Source organism: Chlamydotis macqueenii, chromosome 4, assembly GCF_036417535.1.
Source record: "Chlamydotis macqueenii isolate bChlMac1 chromosome 4, bChlMac1.mat, whole genome shotgun sequence".
NCBI classification, from domain to species: domain Eukaryota; kingdom Metazoa; phylum Chordata; class Aves; order Otidiformes; family Otididae; genus Chlamydotis; species Chlamydotis macqueenii.
This window is the reverse complement of record NC_141559.1, coordinates 6,148,899-6,163,361: the sequence shown is the minus strand read 5'-3', so window position 1 is coordinate 6,163,361 and position 14,463 is coordinate 6,148,899. Positions and strand designations below refer to the sequence as shown.

The following is a 14,463-nucleotide window of genomic DNA, read 5'->3' as shown; positions in this document are numbered from 1 at the left end:
GGTAGGGCTGTGGGATTAGAGCTCACCTTTGAGAGTTAGGGATTAGGCAAAGGCTTAGGGGCAAGGTCTGGTGTTCTGCTGAGGGTGCCTGGTTAGTGTTTAAGGCGTGGGCTAGGGTTTTGATTAGGGCTGGAGCCAGGGCTAAGATTAAGGCTAGAATTTAAATACCAGAGATAAAGGCTAGGGGCTAGGGTGAGCAGTAGGGTAAGAGTGCGGGTAAGGGATTGTGGGTTTGAGATTTGGCTTAGGTGTAAGGTTTGAGGTTAGGGACAGCTTAACCTCAGTTAGGTCAGTACTGGTGGATTGCTGTCAGGGTGAGCAGTGGCCTTTAGGAACAGGTTAGGGCTTAAGGTTCCTGGTTAGAGATAGTGTCAGGGATTCACATGAATGTTTCACAGTCGGTCTTTTCACAGCAACATCACTATAACCCATTTGTCCTCCTCAAAATATTTTTTAATCTTTTGGCCAAGTCTCTCTTCCCTCCCCCAGAGCTCTCATCTCTCTTGCCTAGCCTTCTCCTAACCTCCCCCAGTGTGCCATCTTATTGGGGGCAGCTTGCTGACGACCTTCATGACCGCACAGTATCTCTCCCTGCTGCTGACCAGTCAGAAGTGACCTCACAGCCAGTGTCTGAGAGGAAACGTTGTGCTGCTGTGCTTGAAATTACAGCCTCTTCATGGCCCACCCAGCAGCGCTGGTGGAAGGTGATGCTCTGCACCATCACAGAGGTACCCTGCCTGCAACCCAGCTCATGCACCAGAAGGGTTCCTGGGCTCCCTTTCCCACACGGGTGCTCCAGTCAGCACAGGGTATCTTGGATGCAGTGGCCACCTCTGTGTAACCAACTGAATCTAGTCCAGAATGGGAGTTTTTGAAAAACATTGAAAGCTATGCAGAGAAAGCACTCTGAAACAGCTTCTTTTCTGGCAGTATTAGGCTTTTAATGATTTTTTAATGAAATTTTGCTGATCACGGAGGGATTCTGCTAGTATCTGGCTACTTGGAGGACTGTCTGCTACTGACAGCATTTACTTTTGATCATCCAACCAGCTTCCTACCAGCCACATCATCCACCTCTTCAGGCCACATGTTAACAATCTGCTCTAAGGAGACTACGGGAGATCACTTTCAAGGACTTGGAAAAGTTCAGGTACACAACACGCCCTTCTCCCCCTACCACATGCATTCAGCAATCTCTTTCTTGCCCTTCAGATGCCACCAGCACCCTTCTGCCCCTTCCCATACCACAAGCCTTCTCCATATCACACATTTCCAGAGGAGAGCACACGAGGCAGAGCACATCAGTCCAGGTCCACGGGGCCTGTTCAGAAGAGAACCAGAAGTGATTTCTCCCAGCAGGCCCATGAATCCAATGGGTTCTCGGTGTGGCGCAGAGCTTTCCTGAGCATTTTCCTCAGGGTTCCCCTTCCCCACAGACTTTCTAGTCTAAAGGCTGTAGATGAAGGGGTTGACAAGGGTGTGAGGAACGTGTAGAGAAAGGACTTTGTCAAATGATCACAGGAAGATTGTTCTGGGCATCACACACCCAAGGTATGGGCGTCATGAAAAACAGTGGCACAAGTGAGGTGAGAGGAGCATGTGGAAAAGGTCTCTACCTGCCTGCACACGCTAGATGGGAGATCTGCTCCAGGGTGGCAGCTCTGATGCACACAGGATGGCCACGTGAACAGAAAGGGGGGGATGGGATCTAAAAAGCAGGTTATGAACGGGAAGAGCATGGGTGTCACGGTGTCACCGTGTGAGAGCTCCAGCAATGGGGTGAATTCACAGAAGAAGTGGTCAGCTCTGCCTGGGCCACAGAAATATATCTGGGACATGACTGCAATGATTAATGCTGATGGCAGAAATCCTCCTAGGGAAGGTGCAGTTGTCCTCTGGAGACAGATGTCCCAGTTCATGAGACTTGTAAACAGCAGAGGGTGGCACACAGCCCAGTACAGATCATAGGGTGTGGTCCCACTCAGCAAGAATGACAACTACAAAACCTATAAAGGCTGGGGCAGTAAGGAGTTCCACTATGAGTCATACATTGAAGAAGATGGACACAGGATCGCTTCTGGAAAACATTCAGTCATCATTTTCCATGCTGCTTCCTTGAGCTCCTGGTTCCTCATGCTGTAGATAAGGGGGTTCAGTGCTGGAGGCACCAATGAGTACGAAGCAGCAACAAGTAAATTCAAAGATGAGGAGGAGATGGAGGGGGGCTTCAGGTAGGCAAACATGGCAGTGCTGAGAAAAAGGGAAACCACGGCCAGGTGAGGGAGGCACGTGGAAAAGGCTTTGTGCCGTCCCTGCTCAGAGGGGATCCTCAGCACAGCCCTGAAGATCTGCACATAGGACACAAAAATGAACACAAAACAGCCAACAAAGACAAAAGCACTAAATGCAAGAAGTTGAAATTCCCTGAGGTAGGTTTCTGAGCAGGAGAGCTTGAGGATCTGGGGGATTTCACAGAAGAACTGGTCCACAGCATTGCCCTGGCAGAGTGGCAGTGAAAATGTATTGGCAGTGTGCAGCAGAGCATTGAGAAACCCACTGCCCCAGGCAGCTGCTGCCATCTGGACACAAGCTCTGCTGCCCAGGAGGGTCCCGTAGTGCAGGGGTCTGCAGATGGCAACATAGCGGTCATAGGCCATGACGGTGAGAAGATAATACTCAGCTGAGATAAAAAAGAGAAAGAAAAAGAGCTGGGCCAAACATCCTTGGTAGGAGATGGCACTGGTGTCCCAGAGGGAATTGGCCATGGCTTTGGGAACAGTGGTGGAGATGCAGCCCAGGTCAAGGAGGGAGAGGTTGAGGAGGAAGAAGTACATGGGAGTGTGGAGGCGGTGGTCGCAGGCTATGGCAGTGATGATGAGGCCGTTGGCCAGGAGGGCAGCCAGGTAGATGCCCAGGAAGAGCCAGAAGTGCAAGAACTGCAGCTCCCATGTGTCTGCGAATGCCAGGAGGAGGAACTCAGTGATGGAGCTGCTGTTGGACATTTTCTGTTTCTGGGCATGGGGACCTGTCCAAGGAGAAAAGGCAATGAGATAAGGCAGCGTCGTCTAAGCAAAACCTACTCCAGTTCCCATGGAACCACCCCAGACTTCCTTGCCCCTTTCAGGGAGACGTTTCTCATGTTCCTTGTATGAGCTCCACATGATGCTGGTGGAGGTGCCATTGGGAGCAGGGAGCACTGCTGTGACGTCTTGAAGGGCAAGTCCGGCCCTACAGAAATAGGTAAATAGGAACACAGAATCATCTCAGATTAAAGTCTCAGGAATTTCGCCGATGACACCAAGTTGTGTGGTGCCGTTGACACGCTGGAAGGGAGGGATGCCATCCAGAGGGACCTGGACAGGCTGGAGAGGTGGGCCCGTACCAACCTCATGAAGTTCAACCAGACCAAGTGCAAGGTCCTGCACCTGGGTCATGGCAATCCCAGGCACAAATACAGGCTGGGCGGAGAATGGATTGAGAGCAGCCCTGAGGAGAAGGACTTGGGAGTGCTGGTGGACAAGAAGCTCAACATGAGCCGGCAATGCGCCCTTGCAGCCCAGAAGGCCAACCGCATCCTGGGCTGCATCAAGAGGAGTGTGGCCAGCAGGTCGAGGGAGGTGATTCTCCCCCTCTACTCTGCCCTGGTGAGACCCCACCTGGAGTACTGTGTCCAGTTCTGGAGCCCCCAACACAAGAAGGACATGGACCAGTTGGAGAAGGTCCAGAGGAGGGCCACGGAGATGATAAAAGGGCTGGAGCACCTCTCTTATGAGGCCAGGCTGAGAGAGTTGGGGCTATTCAGCCTGGAGAAGAGGAGGCTCCGGGGAGACCCGATAGCGGTCTTCCAGTTCCTCAAGGGGGCCTACAAGAAAGATGGGGAAAGGCTGTTTAGTAGGGCCTGTTGTGATAGGACGAGGGGTAATGGTTTTAAAATAGAGGGGGGTAGATTTAGATTAGAAATTAGGAAAAAATTTTTTATGATGCGCATTATAGAACACTGGAACAGGTTGCCCAGAAATGTGGTGGAAGCCTCATCCCTGGAAACGTTCAAGGCCAGGCTGGATGAGGCTCTGAGCAACCTGATCTAGTCAGGGATGTCCCTGCTCCTTGCAGGGGGGTTGGACTAGATGACCTTTGAAGGTCCCTTCCAACCCTAACCATTCTATGATTCTATGATTCTATGAAATCTACTTTTGATACCAATGAGCTTTGCAACCTTGCTGCTCCCAATTTGCTTCACAGCAAAGTGACTCTGCAGAGCAAGAGAATTCCCTGCAGCTTAGGACAGAGTGAGCGGAGCTGGTCTGTCTCTCCGTCCCAGATGCCCTGGACTTGCAGCTTTCTGAGACTGAAGGTGATCACACTGCTGTGTTTCTGTGAAAAGCCAGCAGACACTGCTGAGAGCACAGGGATCCACTGCAGACCACAGAATGTCTCACCCTTACTCGGGGTCTCAGCACCTCGCTTCTAGCCCACAGCACTCACGGCTCATTTCACCAACACAAAAGCAGGGTTTTGGCCTTAGCATCTCTCTGCTGAACCATGGGGTGTGCAGGTAACACAAAGATGTTATGGGAGATGTTTTCATCCTGAAAGGAAACTCACATCCTGGAAGGATACTGGAAGAAGTTACAGTAAGAGTTTTAAAAATGGTATCTCACTGAGGGAAAACCAGCTCCTGCCTCAGCCCCACCGCCTGCATTGCCCACAGCCCCACAGGTGAAAGCTGGGACACTTGTTCCCACGGACACAGCTGCAGGAAAGGACCCACAAGATCAGGGGGTGACTCTGCAGCTGGAACTCCCCTCCCCAGACAGCCTGACAGCAAGAACAAGATCCCAGCAGCAACACCACAGAGAGGTGGAGGCACAAGGGCAAATACAGCCAGGGCGCGGCTGAGAGAGGACAGGGCAGAGGCAGGCGGGCACTGGGGACAGCGTCCCCCTCCCCCAGCTGTGCGTGCCACCTCCCCGACACCACCATTGCCGGGCAGCTGCTCTCAGCCCCTGTGCTCTGCAGAGGGCAGTGGGCACGTGGCTGGAGAGCTGCAGCACGGCTCTGCTGGAGCTCTGGCTGCAGAGGAGGGGGTTCATGGCTGGGACCCCGCAGCCCTGAGGGCAGAGGCTTGGGTGGGTGGGAGAGGAGGCCGGGGGCTTGCTCAGAGCAAGGGGTCTGCACTGGAGGGGATGCTACAGAGATTTCTGAATTCTCCCTCCCACAACATTTCTGGGTTTAGTTTCCTCTCATTCCTTGATCGTAACTGTGATGCCTGGGGATTTTCCTCCTGGGAGGAGTTTCCCTGTCTGATCTCTTTTCCCTGTCAGCACTCACAGACCCCATCCCACCCTCTGTGCACTCTCCCTGGCCCTACACACACCTGCCTGTTTGCAGAGCACTGGCTGGGTGCCTGTTCCTGTTTGGAGGTTCCAAAGGCCAGGGCAGGACAACGCTGCTGGGTGCAGCACGGGTGATGCTGGTGCTGTCCCTGGGCAGAGAAGTGGCTGAAGGCACTGGAGGAGGCGCTTAGCAGACCAACTGACCACTCACACTTACAGCTCAGGAGTCTCAAGGACTTGTCCAAGTTTGACAGCTCCTTTTTTGATTTCTCTTTCCCTCCCCACCTTCATTAGACCCCTACCCTCAGAGTAGGAAAACAAAAACAGAGACTCAGGAAAGCGCTTTATCTCTATAGCAAACCCTGCCTTGACCTTCCTCTTGACACATACCCTTGGAAGTTTCCCAGTGGTGACGTGGAGCTGTGAGCAGCCCTGACCCACACAGCACCCTCTCGACAGCAGAAGGACCCTGCTCAGCCAGAAGTTGTTCCTCCCACCCACAGCCTCTCCCCAAACACCATGGGGAGCTCCCCGGGCAGGCTGAGTGCTGAGGCCGGCAGAGGCAGAGTCCCTGCCCCAGCACACAGCCCCTGGGGCGCAGGGACCCTGCTCTGAAGGACAGCCCTGGGCACCCCTGGCTGCACACACACATTCACACCCTGCAGCCGTCCCTGGGAGAAGGCAGCCTTCGTGCCCTGTCCCTCTGGCTGTGCAGCTGAGAAGCCCTCGTGTGGAACACATCCTGCTCCTCTACTGTGAAAGTCCTCCTGACTGTGGGATGTGACAGCTTTTGGAGGTCTTTCCACAAACTACAGACACATTGACCTTCACGCAAGTACTTACCACGTAAAGGGCTGTGAATTTTTCTCTCCTGTTGAGTTCTCAACTCTTCTCCCACCCCAGGCTGCCTTTATCCTCTCTCTGCCTCGCTCCTCTCCCCTCAGCTCCTGCAGGCAGAGCCCTCAGCCCTGCTGCGCTTGGCAGAGGAGCTGCTCCTGGGCAGAGCTGTCTCTCTGCAGCGCAGCCCTGTTACCAGCAGCTCCCTCCATCCCAGGAGCCCAGCCCAGCTCAGCAGCAGAGGCCCAGCCCAAGGCGGCACTTTCTCTGTCCCCTCGGGGCTCCCTCCAGCTGTCCCTGGGGCTGCAGGGGAACCTGCTGGGAAACAGCCTGGAGCCAGCACTGATGGTCCCTCAGCCGGGGAGAGAGGCTTCTTTCCAGAAGCACAATTTCTCCCCTCAAAGTTACATCTAATTTTTTTTTTTTTTTAAATTGGACAGGACTCCCAGACAGAGACAGGCAGGGATCTCCTTTACCCCTCCTGAGAGAAGGGGTTCAGCTGAGGCAATGAAGGCCTCTCATCCTGCGTTTCTGTTCCCAGCATTTGAAGGAGACTCAGCTCCCTCCCATGCACACCACAAACCTACTTCGGCCACTGATCAGGTGTGCACGGAATGGACACCTGCACGTGAGCGTCTTCTCTCAACTCCCACGCTCACTAGTGGAGATGGAGGGCAGGAGCGAGGTGTTCAGGTGCAAATACCTGGCCACAGGGGAGCTGCCGGAGGTGGTGAAGGTACCTGCAGGTAACTGCAAGCTCTGATGGAGAAGTTCGCAGAGACAGGGCAACATGTCAGAGATCATCTGTTCTCCAAAGACAGCATCCTCTAGGCACAGCAATGGTTCACATCAAAACTCAGTTGACACTCAAAGTGGCATTCAGAGGCACCAATGTGAGCTGCTGCTACTTCAGGAACAGTTAGAAAGGAACCAGAAGTCTTGTGGGATGACTGCTAAATTTGGAAAGAGTCGGTGTAGGGAGAATTGCAGAATCATAGAATGGTTAGGGTTGGAAGGGACTTTTAAAGATCATCTCGTCCAACTCCCCTGCAAGGACCAGGGACATCTCCACCCTTATCAGGTTGCTCAGAGCCCCGTCCAACCTGACCTTGAATGTTTCCAGGGCATCCACCACCTCTCTGGGCAACCTGTGCCAGTGTTCTACCACCCTCAGTGTAAAAAAAACTTTTCTAATGTCTAATCTGAATCTGCCTCTTTCTATTTTCAAACTATTACCTCTCATCCTATCACAGCAGACCCTACTGAAGAGTTTCTCCCCATCTTTCCTGTAGGCCCCCTTTAGGAACTGGAAGGCTTCTATAAGGTCTCCCCAGGGATTTCTCTTCTCCAGGCTGAACAGCCCCAACTCTCTCAGCCTGCCCTCACAGGAGAGGTGCTCCAGCCCTCTGATCATCTTTGTGGTCTCCTCTGGACACACTCCAACAGGTCCATGTGCTTCTGATGCTGGGGTCTCCAGAACTGGATGCAGTACTCCAGGTGGGTCTCATGAGAGCAGAGTAGAGGTAGAGCTGAGATAATCTATGTCTTTGCCTCAGTTGCCCCCAGCAACATCTCCCAGACTTTTGTGCTTTGAAGCAGGATTCTGGATGAGAACAACCAAGGGTGGATGGGGATCAAGGCAGGGGTTACTTGAGAAAACTACACCCTTACCAGTCCTTGAGACCAGGAGATTTGCAGACAAGGGTGCTGATAAAGTGTTTTTTCCTCAGGAGATCCTGGTCTGTTACGATCCCACTTAGGAAGGTGATCAAACTCCATGAGGTATCATTTCAACTGCTGTTCGTTAGGTCTAGCACTATAAGAGGAGTATCACAGAGGCAATCTTGTCTCCCTTGAGAAGGTGAGAACCCCAGGTGGTGAAACATTGAACGGGCTTCCGATCCAAACACTGCACAGCCTGTAGACCCCATCCATAGAACACTGCCTTCTGTTTTGGCCAGTCAAGCTACTACAGGATTTTCTCACTAGGAAACAACTCCATTCATCTTCTCTACAGTCAAACTGAAATGATGTTTTCATGAGATCTTTCTGCTGCACTGTGCGATACAGGCAAAGCCACGCAGCAGACGTAATGTCCAGTACAAAGCAGGACCAGCCTGCAGACTCTGTGTGACACTGCTGCTGAGGCTGTCCTGTGGCCAAAGGATCCATGCAGCACAGCACAGGTTTCAAGGCCGTGGTGTACGTGCAGCACAGTGCAGTCCAGCGCTAACTGCTTGATGTACCATGGTCTTCTGGTAGGAATCAGTGCTCAGGTTTCCCTGTGAGAAGATTGTGTTCTTCTGTGGTGCCACAGCTGAGTTGCTGTGCCCCAAATGTGCACTGTCAGGAGGACCCCCATGTCTTGTCACAGCAATGTGACATTTTTGGATTGAATTAGATGTGGTAAGACACCTTGCTCAACTGGGGTGCTGCGATGGAGGGACACAAGCTCTGCCAGAGGGAATGGCAGGGAGGATGAGGATGAGGAGGATGACCAATGTGTGAAGGAGCAGCTTCTCTATGAGCTGGGCAAGAGGTTGAGTTAGCTTGTGTGAGTGAGGATGGGAGAAGAAGTCAGTACGGTGACATTGTCTTGGCAGATCTAAACTACGTGATCGAGCAGAGTAGGCAGAAAAAGTCTTCTGTCACTAACCTGAGGAAGTCTCCAGCTTAACGAGCTGGTTCCCATGGGGGACGGTAAGTGCCCTGGCATTCACTGGCCAGGCAAACAACACGGTGCCAACAATCTGGAGGTTCTTGGGATGACTTCTTAGCACAGCTGCCAGGTGGGACAACAAGGGTGATGCTCACCTGGACCTGATGCTGACCAAGAACAAAGAGCTGGCCATGGCTATGACAATCTGTGTCAGCCTTGGCTGTCATCACCATGAAATAGCAGGGTCCCAAGCACAAAGGGCAGTGAGCAAGGCCAGCAGCAGAGCACGGGCCCGTGGACTGCGGAGCAGGAGTCTGTGCTGTCCTTGGGAGACTGATACAAGCGGTGCCTTGGGGAGCAGCTCTGAAGGGTGGAGGAGCTCAGGCAATCCGGTAGGCCTTACAGGACAGCCTCCTCCAAGGACAAGAGTGATCTCTCCAAATAACCTTGGAAAGAAGCAAGCATCTCAGGAGGCTGCTTGTCTGAACTGCCTGAGCTCCAGGACAGAAAGGCAGCACGCAGGAGGTGGAAGCAGGGGAAGCTGCAAAGGAAGAATTTAGATTTCACGAAAGCTCCCATAGTCTTGATAGTTGCGGAGAAGGGGAACAGAAGCAAAATGAGCTGATCCAGGCTTAGAGGGTCATGCCGAACGAGTCACACTCTGCCTGGAGGCCTGTAACAAGTGTGCACTGCAGACATTTGCATCTTGACTGCATGCCTCAGGCTAGGAGATGGGGAATGTCCCTGGCTGTACCAGTCCATCCACATATCTCTAGATGTTGAGTCTAGATGGTGCAGAGGGCCACAAAGATGATCAGTGGGCTGGAGCACCTTTCCTATGAGGACAGGCTGAGAGAGTTGGCACTGTTCAGCCTGAGAAGAGGAGGCTCAAGGGAGACCTTATAGGGGCCTTCTGGTACCCCAAGGGGGTCTACAGTAGAGATAGGGAGGAACTCTTCAGTAGGCCTGTTGAGGAAGAATGAGGGGTAATGATTTTAAAATAGAAAAAGGTAGATTGAGATTAGACACCAGGAAAATTTTTTTTACAGTGGAGGTGGTGGCACACAGGAACAGGTTGCTCAGAGAGGTGGTGGATGTCCCATCCCTGGAAACACTCAAGGCCAGGTTGGACGGGGCTCTGAGCAACCTGGTCCGGTTGAAGATGTTCCTGCTCACTGCAGGGGGTTGGACTAGATGACTTTTAAAGGTCACTTCAAACCCAAACCATTCTATGGTCTATGATCTCGAGAGGTACCTCTCAAACTGAACTGTTCTGTGAGCATAAAGGAGAAAAGTAAGGCAGAAAGATGTGAATTACACACAGCCCACAGAAATACAGAGTGGATGCTGTGGAGAGGACTCATGGTGGATCAGAGGAGGAGTGTGAGGAAGAGGGAGGGGCAGAGTTGGACTGTCGTACACTGATGGAACCTTTCCATTTCCCACCCCCCTGTGCCTGTCAGGGTTGAAGTGTGTAGAAGAATTGGGAATGAAGGAGCAATGTGAGCCTGGGAAAAAGGAGTCTGGTGGGGGAAAGACTTTGATATTTTTGTTGTAGTTTCTCACTATCCACATCTGTTAATTAACAATAAATTAAATTGATCTCTCCATTACCACTGACAATAATTAGTAAATGATTAGCCTGTCTTTATCTTGACCCATGAGCTATTCTGTCTTTTTTTTTTTTTTATTTTTGTCCTGTTGAGTCAGGTCAGTGGGTGAGCAGCTGAGTTGGTGTCCTGCTGCTGGTCAAGGTTAACCCACCACAGGACCACATCAGGACTGCTGTGTCCAGTATGGAGCTCACCAGCACAAGAAAGGCCCTGACAGACTGGAGCGAGTCCTGCAGAGGCCAGAAGCTTGGGGCCTGGAGCATGTTATGGTCAAGGAGAGGCTGAGTGAGCTGTGTTTTTTGAGATCCCTCAGAGCCAAAAACTGGAGCAAGGACCCAGGCCAGCTGGTGGGATCTCCATCAATGGAGATTTTCAGTAGTTGTCAAGACAAGGCCATGAGCACCTGATCTAGCTGGAGCTGTCTGAGAAAGGGCTTGGCTGACAGACCAGCTGTGGCAAGAGCTGTGGTACTGGGTGTGTAATGACTTCCAACAGGAAAATAGTTTCCTTTTTATTAGTAATGCTGGTGGAGTTGGGCATCACTGAGCCCTGGAGGAAGAAGGAGGTGATCATGCATCAGAGGGTCCTTCTCAGGGCTGGGGTCTCTGGGCAGAAGTGGAACTGGCCAGTGTGTGGGACTGGTCTGGGACAATTTTTTCTGAGTCAGCTTCTTGGGATGTCAATGGAACATGGCACAGACCCTTAATCCCAACTGCATCGTTTGCCCTCTTCTCTGCCCCCACTATCTCCACTAACCAGGACAAATTCCTGGCCCTGGGGCTCCTCAAACAGCTCCCAACATCTCTTCACTTCCCTCCCTTGCCTGCTGAGTCCCCACTGACTCCTATGGCATTGCAGCATCCTCTTTGTGGATACCTTGATTCAATGCTTCGCTTTGGAACAACTTAATCTTTTGAGTTTCCATTCACTCCCACCCCGGGGTACATGGTGAGTCTGCATCCTGTCCTGACATCTTCATATTAATTTCCAGAGAAATTGTACATCCATCAGTGCGGTCATACATGAAGGAGGCTGAGGAGGCAATGGGCAGCCCATGCACCATCTCCACTGCCATTGGACTCCAAGAAGAGAGCCTTTAAAACAATAACTTCTGGTGCAATTAAACCCAATTAAATTGTGAGCTTAAGACAAAACATCAGGAGAATGCAAGGAGAAAAGGCACTTCAAAAGACCAATTCCTTGGAAAATTTTTCTGCAGCAATGTTGGAGGAAGAGCCCAGCCTTCAGACAATGCACACAGGAAATGTCCCTTTATTGAACAGGCTGCTAGTGGACGGGTCACATCAGGCACAGTGTGGTGCATGCACTCAGACACAACAGGATCAAGTCTCAAGACAAGTAGTAGAAACCGAGAAAATTTTATATAAGTAGAATTATCTGGGAGAAAAAAAACCTCAATTTCTCACCTAACATATACTTTGGGAAACATGCTGAGGAGGGGAGTTAGGCTGTTTGCAGTGCATCTGTGTCCCTTGGACCACTTTCCATAGGGCATTCTTCAGCTCCTGGTTCCGCATGCTGTAGAGGAGGGGGTTCACTGCTGGAGGCACCACCGAGTACAGAAATGACACCGCCAGGTTCAGAGATGGGGAGCAGATGGAGGGGGGCTTGAAGTAGGCAACCATGGCAGTGCTGATAAAGAGGGACACCACAGCCAGGTGAGGGAGGCACGTGGAAAAGGCTTTGTGCCGTCCTTGCTCAGAGGGGATCCTCAGCACAGCCCTGAAGATCTGCACATAGGACACAACAATGAACACAAAACAGCCAAATGCAACACAGGCGCTGACCACAAGAAGCCCAGCTTCCCTGAGGTAGGAGTCTGAGCAGGAGAGCTTGAGGATCTGGGGGATTTCACAGAAGAACTGGTCCACAGCATTGCCCTGGCAGAGTGGCAGTGAAAATGTATTGGCAGTGTGCAGCAGAGCATAGAGAAACCCACTGCCCCAGGCACCTGCTGCCATGTGGACGCAAGCTCTGCTGCCCAGGAAGGTCCCGTAGTGCAGGGGTCTGCAGATGGCAACATAGCGGTCATAGGCCATGACAGTGAGAAGCCAGTACTCTGCTGAAAGGAAAAAGACGAATAAAAAGGCCTGTGTAGCACATCCTGAGTAGGAGATTGCCCTGGTGTCCCAGAGGGAATTGGCCATGGCTTTGGGAACAGTGGTGGAGATGCAGCCCAGGTCAAGGACAGAGAGGTTGAGGAGGAAGAAGTACATGGGAGTGTGGAGGCGGTGGTCGCAGGCTATGGCAGTGATGATGAGGCCGTTGGCCAGGAGGGCAGCCAGGTAGATGCCCAGGAAGAGCCAGAAGTGCAAGAGCTGCAGCTCCCGTGTGTCTGCGAATGCCAGGAAGAGGAACTCAGTGATGGAGCTGCTGTTGGACATTTCCTTCCTTTGGGCACTGGGTGCTGTCCAAGGAGAAAAATTCAGAGAAGTGTTAGGACAGAAAACTCTGAGTAAAACCTCTTCCATCTCCCCTAGAACCTCCCACTCCCCCAGCCTCTGTCCTTCCAGAAAGACCTTCGTGCAGCTCCCTGGCTGAGCTCTGGGTTCTGCTGGCTGAGGGTGCAATGGGGAGCAGATGATGATGCCGTGGGCTCCTGAGGAGTCAGTGCTGCTGTGCACCAACAGGCAGGTAGGAACCAGGAGTGATCTCTGTTTAAATCCCCTCATGAAATCAACGACATTTCAGCATTGTCCCTCCCAACTCACCCGGCTGCAGAGCAGAGCTGTGGGGGGTTGGTTGTGTTTGTTTTACTTTTTGAAGGCAGACAGCCTTGAATTTTCTGTTCTGCTACAAGTGCTGCATTGGGAGAGCTGGGCTGCAAACACGCAGACCCTTAGTGCAGAGTGAGTCCATTAAACTTGATCCCAGCTGCCCTGGGCTTGCACCTCTTTAATCTGGAGGATGATCACACCCCGCTGTTCCCTTGAAAAGAAAATTGGAGACTGCTGAGAGCAGAGGAATCCAGTTTAAAACTCCCCTCCCCAGTAAAACTCCCCTCAGTAAAGATCTGTGAGCTTTCTGATCCCTTGAAGATGGGGTGTCTGGCAAAAAGAGCCAGCTTCATCCCCACCCTCTGGACTGCATTGCCCAGAGACCCACAGGCCAGAAGAGGGCTTGGGCACCTTGCTGCCATGGACACATCTGCACGGCAAGGCCTGCAGGGACAGTGGCTGAGCTGCTGCTGAACCCCCATCCGCAGAGAGCCTGAAAACAAGAGCAGCAGCAGCAGGGGCAGGTGGAGAAAGAAGGAGAAATGCCCCAGTGCTTCTGCCCAGGGCAGCAAGGCCATGGAGGGGCTGAGGGGCACTCAGGAGTCTCCTGTGCTGGAGCTCTGGCTGCAGCGGCTACAACTCACAGAGCCCATCCCACCCACCGTGTGCTCACCCCTGTCATCAGGAAACCTCCTGGCAGCAGGACCCTGCCCAGGCCCATCTTTCTGTTGGCCAGTCCTAAGGAGTGGGTCAGAAAAACACTGAAGAGATGACTGAGCTCTCTGTAGGCAAAGGAATGATGAAGGAGCTTTATCAAGTTGCTCTCAGACGTGCTGATCTGTCAGTGTAACACTATAGGAGCCTCCTTCTCTTGTCCAAATGTTTCCAATGATGGGGCACCAACCACGTCTCTGGGCAACCTGCTCCTGTATTTCATGAACCTTATTGTAAAATTTTTTTTCCAAATATCTCGTCTGAATCTAGCTCTGTCTATTTTAAAACCAGTACCTTTCACCCCATCACAACAGGCCCTACTGAAGAGTTATTTCTGTAGGCCCCCTTTAGATATTGGACGACCACTATAAGGTCTCCCTGGAGCCTTGTCTTCTGCAGGGTGAACTGCACCTCTCTCAGCCTGTCCTGATAGGAGAGGTGCTCCAGCCCTCTGATCATCTTCATGGACTTCCCTCGACTCTCTCCAACTGCTGACCTTTGGGTTCTGCTGGCTGAGGGTGCAATGGGGAGCAGATGATGATGCCGTGGGCTCCTGAGGAGTCAGT

The 14,463-nt window shown here is 52.2% G+C and overlaps 2 protein-coding genes across 2 annotated transcripts; both read right to left on the bottom strand.

Moving 5' to 3' along the window:
- Window positions 1-2,036: 2,036 nt before the first annotated feature.
- On the bottom strand, window positions 2,037-3,002 carry LOC147600819 (olfactory receptor 14C36-like). Its single transcript, XM_086746862.1, has one exon. The coding sequence runs from the start codon at window positions 3,000-3,002 to the stop codon at window positions 2,037-2,039; it is 966 nt and encodes a 321-aa protein (XP_086602988.1).
- Window positions 3,003-11,872: 8,870 nt separating this feature from the next.
- Window positions 11,873-12,937, bottom strand: LOC147600818 (olfactory receptor 14C36-like). Its single transcript, XM_086746634.1, has one exon. The coding sequence runs from the start codon at window positions 12,935-12,937 to the stop codon at window positions 11,873-11,875; it is 1,065 nt and encodes a 354-aa protein (XP_086602760.1).
- Window positions 12,938-14,463: the final 1,526 nt, after the last annotated feature.

Coding starts and splice junctions, on each gene's coding strand:
- LOC147600819 (XM_086746862.1), bottom strand. CDS start 3,002: ATGTCCAACAGCAGCTCCATCACTGAGTTCCTCCTCCTGGCATTCGCA.
- LOC147600818 (XM_086746634.1), bottom strand. CDS start 12,937: ATGGAAGAGGTTTTACTCAGAGTTTTCTGTCCTAACACTTCTCTGAAT.